The following is a 20,258-nucleotide window of genomic DNA, read 5'->3' as shown; positions in this document are numbered from 1 at the left end:
ATTTCTCATGTTCCAAAAATAGTATAACATATTGACATGTTGAAATAGATAGAAATTGAGTATTAAGTCTATATATTGAGTTTGTTGGAGCTCATGTAGTCTATTGAATGAAGACTAAGTGTTTCGTACCTCTATAATTCAGGTAATGAAAATGGTGGAATGAAGATCTACATAACTCAGAATTTTTTGTTTATTAAAAATTATAAATTTTCTTTCGATCCTCCATTCGTCATGATCTCATAGCATAACAGAGAAAAGGAAGAATATCAAGATTGCAATATTTAAACTGGTAGCAGCTTAGTGAGGTTCTCGAATTTTGATTTGTTAGAAGCGGATTTAAGCTGATTTGCTCCACTCGAGAGGTTTAATCTGAGGAGAATAACAACTCGACGAATGATAGAGAAAGAGTAAGGAGAGGAGGAATCGGATGTAAGTGGATAAGGGGATGAGGATAGAAGCGCAGCCTGGTTTTCAGTCATTTTATTAATCTTTGCTTTAGCAACGAGTACTCTCTGTCCAAGGAACCGGAGACCCGGGGACAAATTAAATGCGTTATGAATAATTCAGTAATGGATCCGCAGAGAGAATAGCTTTCTACCTCTCTTTATCCTTTTCTTGATTTCCACTTTTCCTTTCCCTCGGCAGCTCTTACCTTCGCGCTTCAGTGACTGCGCGGGAAATCTCTCTCCGTGTTTTGTCAAATTGGGCGCTTTCGTTGTCTCTTATTCCGTATTTAACCGAATATTCATGGCACGAACCTAAGCAGTGCGCTGTTCAAAAAGAGCTTATTCTTATATTAAGATATTCATCCGAGTTCTGACCTCTGCCAGCAAGTGCTAGCAAACAGTCACTGACCATTACCAGCTAAATTAATTCAAAGGAAGAAAGCGCTCATTTAATATTAATTAAACTGTGGAAGGCTTCTTGAAACAGTTTTCACTTGTTTCCAACAGCAATCGGCACTGCGTACCATTGCAATGCTACTGTGGTGAACTCTTTGAAGCAGTGTTTTCTGGGTTCATTTCAGAAGTTTAATTCTGCTGTGATTTTCTACCGAATACATTAATGGACCAGAACTACTACTGATATACTTCTCTATTGTGATAAAGTAATATTACTCCTGTAGATGGATTGGATTGTATCAACCATTACATTCGAATCAGAGTTCTGTAATTGAATTATTCCACTTGCACAATAAAATCAAGCAAGAATATAGGAAGAGATGCAGCTATTTCTAGAATTAGTGTTGCTGTCATAATGCAATTCGTTCGTAGCCAATGCAAAAGTTTATAATAGAGTTAGTTGCTAGAATTCATTAGTTACTAATTCGTAGTGGATACGGCATTTATTTAATCAATTAGAAGAAAATTCAGTGGTTGAATTTGTCTAAGACATGCAGATTGGATTTAGTTATTCACAAATTCAATGGGAGTGGTAATAGAATATGACAATAGTTTTAAACCATTCATAGTCAAAATGATGAATTACACAGAGTTGCAGCGAATTTAGACCATGAAAAAATCGACAGTACATTTTAAATCGGGAGAAAGTGATCTAATGCTCCCATTCGAGCATTTCGCTCGATCACCATGACAAGTTGTGATACAATGTTTTTTTCGGATCGTGCAAAACAGAGAAAGAATAGAGTAATTGTGATAACTGAGAGACGAGTGAAAATAGTAAAGGTAACATATAGGTATGGTAACGTAGTTGAAGAACACGGGAAATTGAATCAGCATCATTATCATGGTCTGCAGCATTCTTATCACTTGATACAATACAATGAAGATAACAATATGAGTTGTTAATAATGAGAGCCGATTCAAATTTGTCAGAATGAAAACGAGCACGCGACTATTTCGACAACAATGGATCCCTTTTTTGTGATATCGAGAAAAGCCGTAGAACTTCATTGAAAAGAATTTCCAGTATTATTGAGAACTCTGTACAGTTAACAATGAGAAAGCCATGAATACGGGGGCAGCATTTCATGAATAGAGAAGAATAGCACGCTAACAGTGTTTCCAAGAGGATGACAATGGCCTGGCGACCCATCATAGTTGCCAGCTTCTTCCATCTATTTCATTATTCTGTTCTGTGAATGTCGCCAAGCACCAACAATTCATATCAATCAGGTCCACGATCCTCAGTTCATTTTTTCTCGAGAAGAGTTTGTTAGTATTAAAATGAACTTCAAAAAACATAAAAAATTGCCCCAAGATCTCAAATAGTTTTGGAGTAACAGCGTTTGATACAGGAATGATTTACAGTGAATTTTAAGTATTTTTATTGCATAAAATTGGAACAATAATTTGCATTTTTTATGGATTGGGGATCTTCATTAGTCATTCCATTCTCCTGATGCCTGTTTTTACATGGAAAAAGCATTATTATGGATGAATGGTATTATCACATCATCACGCAACTACTTTTCATAAGTCGTAGGATGCCACAACATTTGAATGTATAACTGTGCAAATTGATAGTTACATATTGGATACACAAATCATAAACATGTTCCCTTTTAAGTTTCCTTCAAGAATCAGAGAATGATATTGCATGACCAAACTTAGGAAGTCTCATCTCTCCAAGTGGAAATAATACTAGTAAAAGAATGAGAGTATGATTTGAAGTTTTCTCAACCTGAAAAAGCAATAATCTTCCTTGGAAAAACGTTTGTTGGGCTATAAACAAGATGAAATTACTCTTACTTTCTTCAAATTAAGCGCGGGATCAACAAAGGTCATTTCAAGAGGGATGAACTCCCCAGTAAAGATGAAACAATTACACGAGTAAGATTCCACCTTTTTCGAGTAAGAAATTTAAGTAGAGGGGAAACGGAAATTGGAAGTAAAGATGGGTAAGAGAAGAGAAATTGGTGGAAGAAAGCAGGATACAAAAGTTTTCCGTAATGCATCCGGTTGATGATGTCTCGAGGGCCCAATACGTTGCTTGGCTGAATGGTTGTTTTACTGTTTTAGTCCCAGGAAGCCCGTAGGTAAGTAGGGAGCTCGGCGCTGACACATCAGCACTGCCCTCTCCTTCCCTCTACACCTCTCCATCAACCCCGCACACTGAGTTGAGGGTCATCTCTCCTCACTAAGGTGGAAAGACCTCCTTCCTTCCTGTAATGCCACTGGAAAGTCTATAGAATCGTTTCTAGACATTACAGTCTGTAATGCCTTGGGGGGCTACTGTAATTACCCTGGCCCGACAATAATTCCTTTTTTATTGTATGACTGAATGAGCATTGGAATCGGGAGAAGTAATACCATTCTACAAGACTCTTGAATAAGATTAGACGAAAGAGTGATAAATTCTTGGAGTAGAATGGCTATGTGTTAACCAATAGTGTGAGTCATTATGTAAGACGTGAACCATCAACTTTAAATTCCATTTATAGCTACTAATACCATAGAAAAACTATAGTTTTCCATGGACACAGTTCCTCTTTGCTAATACCTTGAAAAGTATCTCCTCTTCATTCATGAAATTCACAAATAAATATCCGAAGTATCTTTATAAAGTGATGGGAGTTATGATAATTGAATAGTGATATTTGTGAATGTGACCAAATTCAAATAATCAATGCAGTTTTGCATTGACTTTATAGTGGAATATTCTTGGTAGTAATCGTATAACATCATTTCCATGAACATCAATTTCATGAAAAAATGCTATGTAACCCGTTCAAATATATCTTGTACATTTGATAATGTTCATCATACACTCCCAACAACAAGAACATAAAATGAATTAACTGAGATAACCAGTAAGTAGAGATAGAGATTAACTTGAAAAATAAGTTTCGTGTCTGATTGGGTGGAATTTGTTTCTTCGCCGCTTCTCTATTTCCCTTGTAAATTCCTATCCTGCTGAGAATTCCCAGTACCCAGTAGTGTTGTGGAAAAACCCATACTGGTGAAACTTCTGAATATATTCAAATTGTTTCTCTTATTGCCTGAACTCACTTTCGTGATTACTTTGCTTATCACGTGTGGAAAGTTTTTCTGGCAGACTTTTCTTCCCGACTTTTTCCAGGAAGTACAGACCGCTACCACTGCCACCGAGTTTTCTGATTCTTGGCTTATACACTATTGGATTTCTGTTATACTCTGACATGTGAAAGTCGAATATCAAGCAGGTCTATGGTTAAGATGATGGTTTTTAATATTTGTCAAAGATGCAACAAAAACCAATCTGATGTTTTTATGACAATGTATCAAGATGTTTTGATGACAATAAATTTTTTGTGAACAGCGATTATGTTACTGGGCATATGAGTTAATTTCATCAATGATTTCATACATGGGGTGATTTAATAGTTTACATCTTTAGAGTATGGTGTTTCAATATGATCACTCAATTGAATCTACAATCTCACTTTATTGAATCACAATAATGTAGTTCAAAATTCATCAAAGTATACAGTCATAGTATATATCATTGAAAACAGCTACATATTCAGTTTGTTTAGTATTACTGTTATGATAATTCCCATTCAATTCATTCGATATATGAATAATTAATTAATAGTTAATTATTTATTATCAATACCGGTATTCTGAATGTGGAATTATTATGGAAAAATTATGGAATTAACCACATACTTTTGGTTAGTGGAATACTGTATGGATGAAATTGCTATTATTGAAGAGAATAAATTATACAAAACTGTTTAAAAAAGGGATTCCACGGCTGATTTCCATAATTTCATATTTTTATATCACAACTTACTGAAAGTGATAAGTAGTGTTGATATTTCTGCTACTGGAAGAACTTGAATCGATATTCAAGTTCCATGGCAAATGTGGAAATTCAACGTAAAACAAAAACATTCTAGATAATGAAAAAATGAATACTGGAGAACTTCGATGTCATAATTATTATTACGTCAACATATCAACTACAAGTTGCTATGAATGTAGGTCTAATGTAAGTCCCCACTTTTCAAAATGGATAATAATATTGTTTTCGTTGATATTAATTAGCTTTTCAATGTGAACAGTGACCAAAACCCAGTTCAAACAACTCCAAAACACTATTCAAACCAACTCAGCGTGGGAGCCAGAGTTCTAATGCAAGGCTATAGTGCTAAAGCTCACTGGTCTGCAGCTTTTGGCCCAAGTCCCGATAATGGGGATGATGCTACTTCTCAGAACGCCGCTTTGTATGTATGCTCTCTCCCGTCTCAGTTCCAATAATAGCAACCAGAATGCTGTTTATTCCGATTTCCACACAGATTTCTTCATCCTATTCTTTCTTTTTACTCCTTCAAATGATCTTTTTTCTCATTCTTCTTCACCTTTCTATCACCTTTTTCTTCTTCTTCTTCTTCTTCTTCTTCTTCTTCTTCTTCTTCTTCTTCTTCTTCTTCTCCAATCACTCCTGATCCATCTCATTCGCTACATCAGCATCATCCTTCTCCTACACTTCCTTTTCTCCTTCATCCTACTTCTCTTCTTGCTTCTGAGTTTGCCTGATGAATTTCTAATTCTAGCGCCTCTCCCATCATTTTTCCCCCAATTCCCGTGCTTTGTTTTCGTCCACAGCTAATTTGTAATGGCGGCGTTCCGGATTCGCGCCACACGTGTTTTAATTGGGTGCGTTACTCTCGAGCGCGCATTTTGAAACAAATAAGCCTAAGTCGCAAGCATGTCTTCATGTATCCAAGTCTCCAAGTCTTCATGTTGAGATCGCTTTGTTTGCTGAAGGGTTGGAGTGCCTTATACCTGCGGTCGATTCACATTATTTGCCTGAGTAGCGAGTGCACCAGTTACTACACCAGCCGTTCGCCGGCCGTGAAATTGCATTCCTTCCCTTCGAACCGCCATGAATCTCTCACAGAAAGAACCGATCGGCGCTCTCAAACGATGTGATTCCAATTTTTGAACGATTCAAAAACAAATAACCGCGCTCGTCATCCATCCGTGTCCAATCTGTGTGTTTTGTTTCCAGATAGAGCAAGTCTAGCATGAGAAAAACATACCTGTCTGCATACAACATGCAACTCACCGCATACACCAATTTCAGCGCTGGTTTATTGTATTAGAGTACAGTGCTGAATGAACAGTGAGCTGGTGGGATTCGATTACTTTGTCATTGTACTGAGGGTTCTTTTTACAATTCAACAATCGACTTTTTCTAGATATTTAAAATTGAACTTCAGCTTTTATTCTATTTACTCCTTGTATCCTTTACATCTATTCTTATCCAGTGATTTCCTTCATGAAAAAAGTATTCTTGAATATGAATTATAACTGAACATTATGATATATTCCTAACCTTGTTCCACATAATAATTATGGACATGCAAAAAAAGAAATATAATATCATATAATAAGAATCATGAATTATGTTATAATGTTCCTCAGGAGCATATACTCAAACACATCAAGCATTTTTCTTATCGAATCAAAATGATGATACGCTTATGTGTATGAATAGCCTACATCTTGTATTTACTTGTACTAATACACGTTAAGTTGTACATAACGTGGTCCTCGACACCTCGACTCAATGACAGTCATTTAGAAGGAAGTAATGGATTGCTCCTATGTTTAGTAGATAAATAATTGAATAAATGTTTATTTCTCAGAAAACTAAAACTACTACATCAATTACAGAAAATATTAGATAAATTACAATTACATACAATAGTTAGTTACAATAAGAAAATCTTATAATGTGTCCTCTACATGTTTAGTGTTTTCTGTGTGGAAAGTTACCTACTCCACTTAATGGCGTACCATGTTCTGTAGTAGGTTTTGTTTGTTTAGTTTTTTTGTGCGGATTATTAATTAGTTAGTGTTTAGTAAGTCATTAGGTGGTTAGTTGTTGTTTGAATGGATAATGTTGAATGTTGATTTAATGAATACTCCAACTCCTCTATTCCCAATTCTTCAAAGATTATAATTATGTGTTTAATCCCAACGTATATTCGAAAAGAATTCTGAAGCTTGCAAATAGAATCTCTGAAGAATTGTGAATAGAGGAGTTGAAGTATCCATTAAACATGAGAGCAATTCATTACTTCCTTCTAAATGTCTGTCATTGAGTCGAAGTGTCGAGGACGACGTTATGTAAAACTTATCCTATAGGGCCTACTAGTAGAAGTGGATACAAGAACAATTTGCAAAACCTGAGAGACACTTGAAAGTAGTAGTAGTCAAGTAGATCCTTGAAAGCAGTAGGGTCCTGCAACGCATTCAGAGTTGATAATTTGTAGACTAGGTGTGAAACAAAGAGAATTAAGAATTACCGGTGAGTGGGTGAGTGGAATGTGAAAGGGAAGTGCGAGTTTTGGCGCGAATTGGAGCACGTATCGCATCAAAAACATGACGCAGTCTCACCCCCCCCCCACCGCCACCACTCAACTGAAAAATCGCCAATAACGTCCAAAACAGAGCAGCCCAGTCCGCTCTACTGACTACAAAAACACGTTTCTTGCACATAAAAGTCCATCCAGGTAGGCTTTTTCGATTCCTACGAGAAAACTGTCTTTGGAATCCTCCTGGAATGTTAAAGTGTTCCTCTCGAGGATTGGTGACAATAGCCATGAACTTTAATAATCTCCAAGAAACTTTCCAACCTATCCCGTTTGTACGGTTTAGCAACAAGCAGGTGTGTGGTAATGTTGTTTTAACAATTACTGAATTCATTTGCATTGATATTACACATATTTTTCCAAACTAATTCTATGTACATTAACTTACAAATATTTTGTCCATGATATAATAATTACTATATAATGATATAATTTCAAATGTAATATGTTTTATGTAACGATGTAATAATGTTATAATATTATCATCATATCTATGGTTATGCTTTTCCAATATAATTAGTACAGTATATGATAAAAATATTCAAAATTCTAAATTAATAGACCAAACATGAAAAACGCAACAAGCAAAAACTGGTTTCGAATATTTAGCTTGAAGTTTTTGAATTGACACTACATCCACATCAATGAATTTACAGGCGCCAATTGAACTCGGATTCTCCTGAATGTCCTGAATGAATCCTCTCTTCATGCTCTTGAGTTTTCTTTCTGCTCCTGGTACTGATCAATGGTACTCATAAAGAATTGATTTTGGACGACTATTGTACCTACAGCAAGCACTAGTGCAGAGCGCAGTTGAGCTACTTCCATGAATAATTGAAAAATTATTCAAGAGATTAATAGTCTCGTATGAGACGGCACCAATGTGTGCCTCAATCACCAGCCACGTTGAAAGCGTCTGTTGGCTGTTTTATTAATTCGAAGGCAGAGTGCGGCGACTCGTCTGGTTATTATTTATGAGGAACGTGGTTCAAACGGAGGTTAGAATAGTAACAAATCACAGGAAACTGTCTAGCGAATCATTGTTATGCCAGGGGCGAAACAATTTTCTCTCTTCTACAATAGAATTTTTATATGAGACCATTTTCCATATAAATTGGAATTTCAAATTTTTATATCAGATTAATTAATAATATCATAGTAATAACAAGCTCAAGCTGTAAATGAAAGCAGAGAGAATAGAATACTTTTCTATTCGTTTGTCTCTGACGACAGCTTCCATCAACTCCTTCTTCAGTCACTTATTTTTCACAACAGATGATTTTTACTGTATGATGAAAAAAGATTGAAGAGAGAGTGAAACCAGTAAAAGCTTGAGCTTGGACCTCTCCTCAGAAAAAATCAATTTCTACTACCAATTGCACTTAGAACCTGTGGTCTGCAATATCAACATTTTGTGTAAAATGCAAGCAAATCTACCCATCATGATAATAATCATGTGAGTCCTGCAAATGCTCACTTAACAGATCCGAACGACTAAGCTTGGAATGGACCTTTGAGAGAATTGAATAGCCAGACAAAGCTGAGTAATAGCTTTCGCCTGCAAGTGCTTTGATCATACTCTAAATGGACTTCCAGGATATATAACAATTTCAATGCAAGATATTATTGAAACCCTAATTGGATTCTTTGAAGTTTAGTTCAATATGTTATCTGTCATCTACAGCAGGAGCAATATGGCTGGACTGATTCGAAATTATCATGAGAAATTCCCACAGAACCAGAGTTCTAGTTGATCGATTCTCCAATGGCATTTTGGAACGGTCCTCATCAGATATTGGAAACATAGGACAGTGAGTGACAAAATTCTTCACCATCATGATCCAATGCAAGATTCGAATAGTTCAGATAGGACAACTGTACATAACAGGATGCACTCAAACATGTGGAATGTATTCGACAGCAAACTGCAACATGTGGTTGATTCAAGCATCGCAAAGTTCTCAAGTATTTAGTCGATGATATTTGGGAGTTTGCTTTTCCTGTTATATCTGTCCTTAAATTCCGGTCCCGATCCTAAGCTATATTTTGATGCTTGCTAGTAATTGTTTAATCCCCTGGCCGCGGTACGAACGCTGCGCAGGTTGATTTCAGTGGTGGGACCTCCACCTCACTGCATCTGAACTTGCAGGACTTTTGTAAGGTTTACTCCCCTAAACAAGTTGCTTTCACCACTGCTACGAGCCTTGTCCACCCGGTAGAAAACAAATAGAAAACGGAAATAAGCCCTTGGTCCCATAGTTGTTATTGGGAGAACCGGGCTTGAAAGGCAAGAGCTTGGCCAAGGAAGACCACATAGAAAGATAAAAGACAAGTTAAAAAAAAGAATGACACAAAGCACAGTCAATAGAAAAACTGTCATTCGTAAAAGAGAGAAGATGCCGTATCTCATTTGACAGAGAAGATGATGTAAGTGAAAAATTGACAAAATTCAGTGCTGTGTGTGGTGCAATACGTAGAACAATAGGGAAGAAAACAAGACAATCCACTCAGATGAAGTTTTACAGACTAATGGCTGTACCAATAATAGGTTATGGAAGCGAAGCCTGGGTGTCAATGAAAAAAACTAAGTCACGTATCCAAGCAGCCGAAATGAGGCTCCTTCGAGCAGTCAAAGGTTACATCAAGTTAGATTACATAAAAACGAAGTAATAAGAACCGAACTGAATGTAGAGTCTTTATTGCAAATATTGAAGAGAAGTAAAGAAGACTGGTCCAGCCATCTACTTTGTATGCCAGCAAATAGACTTCCAATTCAAGCTTGGCACTAAAAACCCGATGGGAGAAGAGGCGTCGGACGACCGATGAAGAAATGGATGACGGAACAGGCCAACAGAGCCTAATCCTTGAATGACGATAATGATGATGATGATGATATTTGGGAAATGCGGTGAATACAAACGATAATGTTACTTCATAATCCATCAGTATTTATTGCTAACCATCAGTATCTAATCCTCTCTCTTTCAGAAACATCACCAGGTAAGGAACGATTCACTTTAATCAATACTCAGAACACGATTTATAGATGTTGATTTCTTGATTGAAAGAAGGTGATATATCATCTATTTCTTTTCAAATCACGAGTGCTTCAATAGTTTGATTCCAATAGTGATGAAATTCATATCAATGTCTATAATAATATTCACATGAATAGTCTTCTCATTATTATTATCAATTGAAATGAGCATCTTCAAAAGAGTTTGCATCGGAATCGTATTATTACTAAGCGTCCCATATTTTTTCAGTCTTATTTCATCGCTGATGATGCCCACATTAGTATTTTGCCTGAGTGATCTGATGAGGTAAACACACTTCCATGCTACCGGCGGGATTCGAACCCACGTACCAGGCGGTGCTGGCAGAATAAAATTTGTAAAATTCCATCGGCAGTTTCCATTTCAGACCACTATACCAACCAGGCTGGCAAAAGTATAGAATAGTTTTGTAGTCTTATGTTTTCTGTGATCCGGCTTTCATATATCTCTGTTCCATTCTGATATCCCCATTATGATCAAAATTCATGTGAATAAGGTAGAAAAAATCGATTGCACGAGATTATTTTGCAAAATTGGAAGCCGAACATATTATACTAATAACAAAGAGGAATCAAACTATTTTTCAGTTTGCTCCGTTTATTGTATTTGCCAATGAATATCAATAACTATTTTTAAAGAGAAAGGAACATTCGTGGAAAAATGCTTCTCAACTAATTCGATATGAATAATGATTCCTGAAATCCTCTTTGCTACTACATCTATTTTTATGGCTGAGTAAACTGGTGCAAAGCCAATAGTACTGACTATAAATATCGTGAATTTCAAGTACTTTGCTCTCATAATTATTTTGCACGTCCTGTAGTGAGATGAGAGCAGAGATTAGAGAAATGGGACTGTGATTTTGTATAAGTGTGTCCAAATGAGTAACTCAAAATAGCTGCGAATCCTGTATGCAGCTGTGCCAAAATATTTTACGAGTGTTGCCTACTAACATACTCATTTACACAGCCTCAAAACTATGAAAAGGGTGATTACGTAAGAAATAGAGCACGATTTCGCTATTTTACTGAAGGGATGCATTCATCGATATTCTTGATGTTCGTCAGTATTCAAATAAATTAACAGAGAAATAATTTCAATGTTAAGTTACGGATTTCATGACTGATATTTGTCTTGAAAAAATATTGTTCCAATTTGAAGAATGATTCAATTTTAGTGCTCTCCCTGGATGAGAATTCTATTGGATATATTTATAGCTTTTCAATGTGAATAAGGTTAATAGTGGTAAAATCACTTATTCAGATAAGTCGTCCAAAATCTTATCAGTCCAGGCAACGAATGCTCAAAAAAAGGTATAGAGGGAAAAATTTAAAACACAATTTTTGACCCCGTAGCTCTTTTGAGGATAGTAAGGAGGTAAACATATCAAAAGTCCTCACTCCTACCCCCTGTGCTGAGGCGGTGGGCGTGGTTTGAAAGTACCATATTTTCAAACTCAACACTAAAGCTGCTATAACAATATTGATGGAAAGCATAAAATGGTGAAATCGTACATCAAATTGAATCTTCTACAACTCAACGTTCAGTACTCATTTTTTCGATGCATTGTTGTTGAGTAATAAGTCCTGAGAGTGCAAAAAGCTGGAATAAAAACTTTTTAAAGCTTTACACTTCTAATAGTGAATATATCAAAAGCTAAAGGAGATATCACAAAAATCTACTGGACAAAACTTGTAGGAAATTTATCTAGCTTCCGCTGCCAGAACCACGTCCCCGAGCATTTTTTTTTTTAAAACATTTTTTATTCATTTTTCACTGTTTTTTCAAAACTGTTAACTTTTATCAATTGTAAAATTATGTCAGATCATGCATGGTGTCATGCAAGCACAAGAAAATTTTTAACTCTTTTGTTAATGCTAAATTATTATCAACCTGTGAATCAAATTCTGAATCTGCACTGTATGATCATATATTTTATTTGCCAATGAACATCAATAACTAATTTTAAAGAGAAAGGAACATTCGTGGAAAAATGCTTCTCAACTAATTCGATATGAATAATGATTCCTGAAATCCTCTTTGCTACTACATCTATTTTTATGGTTGAGTAAACTGGTGCAAAGCCAATAGTACTGACTATAAATATCGTGAATTTCAAGTACTTTGCTCTCATAATTATTTTGCACGTCCTGTAGTGAGATGAGAGCAGAGATTAGAGAAATGGGACTGTGATTTTGTATAAGTGTGTCCAAATGAGTAACTCAAAATAGCTGCGAATCCTGTATGCAGCTGTGCCAAAATATTTTACGAGTGTTGCCTACTAACATACTCATTTACACAGCCTCAAAACTATGAAAAGGGTGATTACGTAAGAAATAGAGCACGATTTCGCTATTTTACTGAAGGGATGCATTCATCGATATTCTTGATGTTCGTCAGTATTCAAATAAATTAACAGAGAAATAATTTCAATGTTAAGTTACGGATTTCATGACTGATATTTGTCTTGAAAAAATATTGTTCCAATTTGAAGAATGATTCAATTTTAGTGCTCTCCCTGGATGAGAATTCTATTGGATATTTATAGCTTTTCAATGTAAATAAGGTTAATAGTGGTAAAATCACTTATTCAGATAAGTCGTCCAAATCAGTCCAGGCAACGAATGCTCAAAAAAAGGTATAGAGGGAAAAATTTAAAACACAATTTTTGACCCCGTAGCTCTTTTGAGGATAGTGAGGAGGTAAACATATCAAAAGTCCTCACTCCTACCCCCTGTGCTGAGGCGGTGGGCGTGGTTTGAAAGTACCATATTTTTAAACTCAACACTAAAGCTGCTATAACAATATTGATGGAAAGCATAAAATGGTGAAATCGTACATCAAATTTAATCCTCCACAACCCAACGTTCAGTACTAATTTTTTCAATGCACTGTTGTTGAGTAATAAGTCCTGAGAGTGCAAAAAGCTGGAATAAAAACTTTTTAAAGCTTTACACTTCTAATAGTGAATATATCAAAAGCTAAAGGAGATATCACAAAAATCTACTGGACAAAACTTGTAGGAAATTTATCTAGCTTCCTTTTTGCTCTATGAGCTCATAATCAGCACGGATTTTTTCAATCAATCGTTAAAAAGTTATAAGGCCAAAAAGATGAAAAAATCGGAGCCGGAAGGGTTTTTTCAAAATCTGACACTTTCGAGAGCTCATACCTAGAAAACTAGGAGAGATATGGGGATATGTTACAAATGAAACTTGTAGGCTTCAATTTTGTATTCGACAAAAGTTTCCGTAAGTAAGACGCATATTGTTCGAGATATGTACCAAAATATTGTACTTTCAAACCACCCTCACTTCCTTAGAACAGGAGTTAGGAGTGGGGACTTTTGATATGTTTACTCCCTTACTATTCTTGAAAGAGCTGAGGGGTCAAAAATTGTGTTCCAAACTTTTCCCTATAATCTTTCGTTGACTGGAATATATTGTGTGGGGAGGATTGAGATGCATTTTAGAAGTTTTCATTTATAAACATAAAATACTGATCTATCCACAGAGAAAACTCCGCATTCAATAGTAATAATATCATCATGATTGAATAAAATAAGGATTATTAGCCTGATACCCTGATCGCATGAAAGCACTATTGATTTTAAGAACGGTAACTAGAGAGTCAACCATAGATTCTCCTATCATAGAAAACTCATTAATATTCCATCCACTCTTGAACGCTATTCATCCCACACAATATTGAAATTTTCCCGATCAAAGATTCAGAAACTTTGGAGAGTTCATCTCATGATCACTGCAGGTATTAATTCAGCTCTGGAATTGAAAAGCGGAAATTTCCAAGTTGAAGAGAGCCGACTATGCTGATGATGAAGTTGTGGCGGCGCTGAGAATGGAAACAGGACTGGAGGAAATGGAGTTTGGAATTAAAAATTAACTGCTACGTTAACTCATCGGAAGGGGCTGCCTGTTTTTCGCCGTATCGGGAATCGATTTGCAATGGATTGCTTTTTTCCACATTATTGGAAAGCCTGGCTGCCATATTCGGTAGCCTACAACTCTTCTGGGAATTAGCAAGAGGTGTACCGATCCAGATTATACGCGCAAGATTAGGTTAATGGAAGTGCTAGCATTCCGTTTTTATCAACTGTTAATCGTCCCTTAATTTAGGCATTCAATTTGGAACTCTGTACGAATGATTCATTATCTGTTCCACGCTTGTTGAAAGTATTACATCATTCTTCACTCTCGGTTGTGAATTGGTCTCTCGTTAACTGCTAGAGAACTAGTTTCAAATCAATTTTGGGTGATACAAAAATTGAAAGTACTTTATCTCCTATCTCCATCTCATATAGCAGATCTCCTATCTAAGAGGTTTTTTTCACAATAATTATTATTAACCATCTGGTCGATCCTATTCAGGACTAAAGAACCATTTATCATTGAGACAAATGAATATCAATGAAATAGTGTAGAAGCGAAAATAAAGAAAATAAATTATATTGTGATTAGTGTAATAATATACTCCATGAATTAATAATGGAGACAATAATATAACAGATATAGAAATAACCTATATAGATATACAGAAATAACAGATTGCTCGCTTAATATAATAGGATAAATGCAGTTAGTAGGATGAAAACCATGCAATGACCTTCTCAGGAAATCTGAACCACTGTAAAAATAGTCTGATAGACTAGAGCATGTCATTTTCTCCATATTTCTCAGCTGGCAGAAGATAACCCGTCATCACTGCATAGGCCTTCAATCATCATTCATTTTTCGCAGCAACAGTGTTGTACTTCCATATCATCAGTACAATGAACATGTCTATGGCCCACAAAAATTTTATTCGAAATGCTCTACTGGATTCTACCCAAAAACTCACTGAAGCTTGACGCTAACAACTGTCAGAGTATCCTTACCAGACTACCGGTGATAAACAACACATGCAGGGGGCGTGGCCTACTTTTTAACAGTTTATCTGGACAAGAAGAGTGCAATCAGTCGATGAATTGAGGGAGAATATACAGCAGAATACATAATAACAGGATGTACTGTGAACTTCGAATTAACTTCCAGGTGACCATTGACTGTAATAGCTCTGTAATTCGAATTATGGATCCTGCTTGTCAAACTAGCACCATGTGGAGCTGATAGATGATTTTAGAGTGAGGTTTTCAATAGATCAGTTGGAAAAAAGAACTTGGAATTGAATGAATTGATTAATCGAATTACCGCCCCCATTTACTTGGTTCTTTGATAATATTGAAGGTCATGAGACAATCAGAAAAAAACTTGAAGAAAATCGACCCTGTTAATCAAAAATCATTATTATTTTTGATATGTAAAATAATTATGATTATGTAATGGAGAAAATCAATGTTGACTGGAGTTAATTTATTTTGGAAGAGAGCTATTGGCAAATCAATTATACCTATGATTATTGTTTAATTTAAACATTGCAGTATCAAAAAAAAAGCTTAAGAACTAAATTATGCTAATGAAAATTTCAAGATCTGAAGATACTTGATGTACTAAATGGGAGTTCAACCTTAAATAGGTTTTTGATGATGGATGGTTGTGAATCTCTTCTATTGTATGGGTGAGAAGTGGAATAAAATGAAGATTTGCTAACAAAGGATACCATAAAACTATAAGTTAATTTCACTAATACAGTATATTCACGAACAGGGACAGGAGTCTTCGAATTTGAAGAATTGCTAACACACTTGATTGATATCACGATCCACGATGATCATTTATCCATGATCGTCATATCCCCTGAATACTCGACTTTTGAATTCAATAATCCACAATGTCAATTATTGTTGCCAAACAACATTAAAGAGATAGTAAACAATCACTACTTGTGAAGTTGCTGGATTTCAATTAGTTTCAACCGTAACTCTGTTTCTCATAAATTTCAGAATTGGAAAATGTGATTAAAATCTCCACAATTGTTGATATGTTAATGCCAGAGAGGCACCCAACAGATAGACTTTCCATTTTATGCAAGAGCATTCCTCGTTAGCTGCAATATTGTACTCACAAAAGCGATACGAACAATGCAATTTTAATGAACTGACGAGATACAATTCTACAAAGTACAGATACTTTGTTCACGTAGCCCCTTTTCTCGTTAGGAAGTAAAATGATTCATACAATATTGTAAATTGAGAGCAATAGGCTTAATGCCTGTAGTCTTCCTAGTTTTTGTAATACAAATATTATGATATAGGCTTGTAATAATAGCTTCTGTGCCTGTAGTCTTCCAAGTGTTTGTAATACAAATATAATAATAATAAATAAAATAGTACTTCCTAAGCACTCATTACGTGTCTCAAAAAATAATTTGAATATGAATTATGAGATACGGTAATCAAATGGAGATGATCAAATCATAAAAGTTACCAAGAGTTTAAGAGTAACCAATTACATTAGAAGTTGGAACACACTCACAACTTTGGATTTTATACATTCCTCTGAATGCATTGTTCAGGAAAAGAGCAGTTGGATGCTGTACGATGAATGAATACTGTTCTATTATGGTAGAATTGATCTATTGTTTTAGTAGTTTGTTTGCAATGCTAACTCAATATTTACGCTAGCTTAACCTATGGCTGAACTGTGAACTCTAATACACTAGTCACTGGTACGCTGCTATAACATACTTTCATACTACAAAATTATATTCTTCCCATCCAAAGTTATAGAATTTCACTTTCAAAATCATGTAGATGTAGTGTGGTGTTTGATCAAATATATCAAATATGACTTTCTTGTGAGTAGATAGAGCTACAGTTCCGTTTAATTCAGTTAATAATATTTATGATGATTAATAAATTAATAATCATGCCTTTGAAAAACTTCACAATACGTACCTTATTGTAAATAAGTATAATACTATAGAATATTGCTCTCTTCCCATGGAGATTTTTAACCTGCAATGTAATCCACTGATGATTCTCATCAAATGGAAAAAAATCTCATGAATATTAAAGAGCGGTGAAGCTCTTCGCAAAGTTGAAAGGGGACCAATTGATGATGTGATGTCAATATCAGTTTAATTTATCCGATGAAAACTCTTGATAAGATGATAAGGAGGTTTTTCTTTGAAAAGTTTTTGGTTTCTCTCCACAGCTGTCTGATCCTTTTCGGAATTTTCATGATAAGACTCTTCGTTTTTTAATGGCTCTCAGATGATCTAGATCTGACATAGTTGACTTATCAATAAGATTATAGATAGTTTTTGAAGGATATTCAGACTACAGTATTTGCCTAAGCTGTGGATCAATTCAATATTATGCAAAGATTAATGATTTAATACAACAATAGGAGAATGAAATCAAATTCGACGTTCATCACATTAAGCACATTTCATTGATAAATTGTTATGACTTTATTTTTCCAAATAGAATATGAGGAGGAATATATTTCCTCAATTGAGTAAGTTGTAATTATGTATGTATGTCTCATGATTGTGATATGCGATGAAGCGATGAATCATGGTAGAAGACATGTTTCCTCTGCTGCATAACATTAGCTTCAACTAAGAAGGCATTGATAATTGAACAGAAATGTGAAATTAATATTTTGAAGTGAGTATAATAAAATTGATGGGTTTCTTGATAACAACTTCAGTATGATATAGAATTAGGACAACACACGATGATTCATCCATAGTTAGTTATTTCATAATAGATGATTCATAGATAGTTATAGTTATTGTGGAACAAAATACTCCTCATATTATTATTTTTTCCATCCAATTTAAATGCTTCACCATTGAGCTCATTGATATGGAAAAATTATTGGCAATATTATGCTGAAATTGTGTTCTCGAAACATTGAAAATTGGTAATCATTATAGAATGAATAACATTCAATTGATATGAAGTATGAGAGAAAATGAATTTCACATTCACAAAAAAATGTACAGTGAGTGTAATAACCAAACTGCAAGCAGTTCCTGAAATAATTTTAAAAATAGTATACATTATAATTTTTATATACTTTAATGCCATAGAAGTTACTGTGGATTACAGAAAAATTATTGTATAAGTCAACAAATTGTTATACAAAGATTGATATTTATGAACCATCAAAATATTCCAATGTGGTTCATGATTGGAGGATTCACATTTGACGCCTGAAAGCAGCCATATTGTTCAATAATAATATTATCATCAAGAAAGAAATAATTTCACACGTCATAATATGTGAGAAGTAGGCCTATAGAGCATAGGAACACCAGAAAAACATTTGATACTGATTATGTAATAAGAAGTTGCTTAATATGCTTTTATTACAATTGCCACGAACTGGTTATTACAACAAATCGTAAGAGCACAAATGTAAATTTTGGTTCTATGTAGAAAAATTGTTACTTTCTCAATAATACTCCCTTCATGTTACAATCAGGAGTAATATAAAAGATAAATATTGGCAAATATATCAGTGGAGTATTATATTTATATTCATACAATAGAAGAGAATCGCTTACAGTTGCCAGCAACACTCAATCAATTTTTGTTTCGGAAAGTAAAAACCCTGTCGATGAGATGCTAAAAAAATTTAAAACAATGACATATCTCTTTGATCCAAAGTCATGAAAAGTCAAAAAATCATACATAGAAATGAAAAAATCTTCATCCAAGGCCCTAAGGAGCATCCCTCTATGACAATATAAATACCCACCTATCACTCGTTTGAATATAGCAATGATCCAAATAAATAAATAAAAAACAAACACTATTCAACATCTGAGGGTTTAAAATATATACGATGAAATAGGCATGCACAAACTGTAATTTAATAATCGTCCAGTGCAGATTTCCATACGGTAGATGTGTTTCATCCCCAACTCCAAACGTGTCAATCAATGGATACACAAAACATTGATGAAAACATCATTGCCAGGGTTGTAAAAGTTAGGTTAGGTTAGGCAACCACCCTCCGCCATTTTTAAAAAGTTGTATCTATTTATGTAAGAGTTATTCTAAGTTCATCGAGTGATAGATGTAGTACACAATTATCATAAATACTATTATACAATAATACTATCTATTTTGATTAACCGGTATTAAAAAACAATTTGAAAATATATAGTTACACACTAAAAGGTTATATAAAAAGTGAATCTAACCTGTCAAAAGCGTTGCAAGAACAAAGGAGAAGACAATTAGGAAGAAGCTACAGGTGGCTGAATGACTGGCTGTCACATGCTTCATGTTGGTGGCATCCATGTCACGAAAAATCATGTCGACACTAAATAATATACACACAGTTTTGACACGACGTCATATCACGCACTTGAATAGAGCGACATACACTCCTGCTCGTATGGCAGTTGGGAACGCACTGAGTTCAAGAAGCGCGCAGACCATGCGACGTTTGTAGAGCGACACTAGCGCTCGCAGCGGACCGGGAAGGAAACTAGAAAGCGGTACAAGACTTGTGAATTTTCGGCTCTCCGTGCTTCGGCCACGGTTCCGTTCCTATTTGCATCTTGTTACCCGACACTACTGCGAATAGAAAAGGAGCCATTCTTCCTATTGAGGCCGTTCTCTCAACTATGGAGAGCGTGTCACAATTTCTTCTGCACTCTTCCGAATCCCAGCACACAAAGGACCAAGATGATATCGACCTTTCTCTCCGGTACAGACCACCCTTTTGTCCAAGTGCACGTTTGAGCTCGTAAACGACATCAAAGATGTGCACCACTTTATTTTTGGAGCAAGTGCTGTAACGACAGGGTTTTGAAGATAGAGATCTGCCAAGAAGTGTGTGGGTGGCGACGATGAGGGCCTAACTGCGGCCACAATGTCTCTATTAATAATAGGCTTCTACACTTTCAAATTTCTATTATGGAGATAGGTTATTCATGAGGTAATTGTGGAAATA

At 35.2% G+C, this 20,258-nt stretch overlaps 1 protein-coding gene across 2 annotated transcripts in view; it reads right to left on the bottom strand.

Moving 5' to 3' along the window:
* The window catches only part of LOC111059328 (selection and upkeep of intraepithelial T-cells protein 1), a 119,808-nt gene extending 99,838 nt beyond the window's left edge, over positions 1 to 19,970 (bottom strand). Inside the window, exon 1 of one of the 2 annotated variants that reach the window (XM_039424427.1) lies at positions 19,501 to 19,970. In XM_039424427.1, coding sequence (XP_039280361.1) covers positions 19,501 to 19,615 — 115 coding nt within the window. In that variant the 5' untranslated portion in view covers positions 19,616 to 19,970. The remainder of the gene's footprint in view (positions 1 to 19,500) is intronic. The other variant, XM_039424428.1, reaches the window with a different exon arrangement.
* Positions 19,971 to 20,258: the final 288 nt, after the last annotated feature.

The sequence above is a fragment of the Nilaparvata lugens genome, chromosome 3, assembly GCF_014356525.2.
Source record: "Nilaparvata lugens isolate BPH chromosome 3, ASM1435652v1, whole genome shotgun sequence".
NCBI lineage: Eukaryota > Metazoa > Arthropoda > Insecta > Hemiptera > Delphacidae > Nilaparvata > Nilaparvata lugens.
Note: the sequence above shows the minus strand (reverse complement) of the source record. Positions and strands in the feature narration are given on the sequence as shown.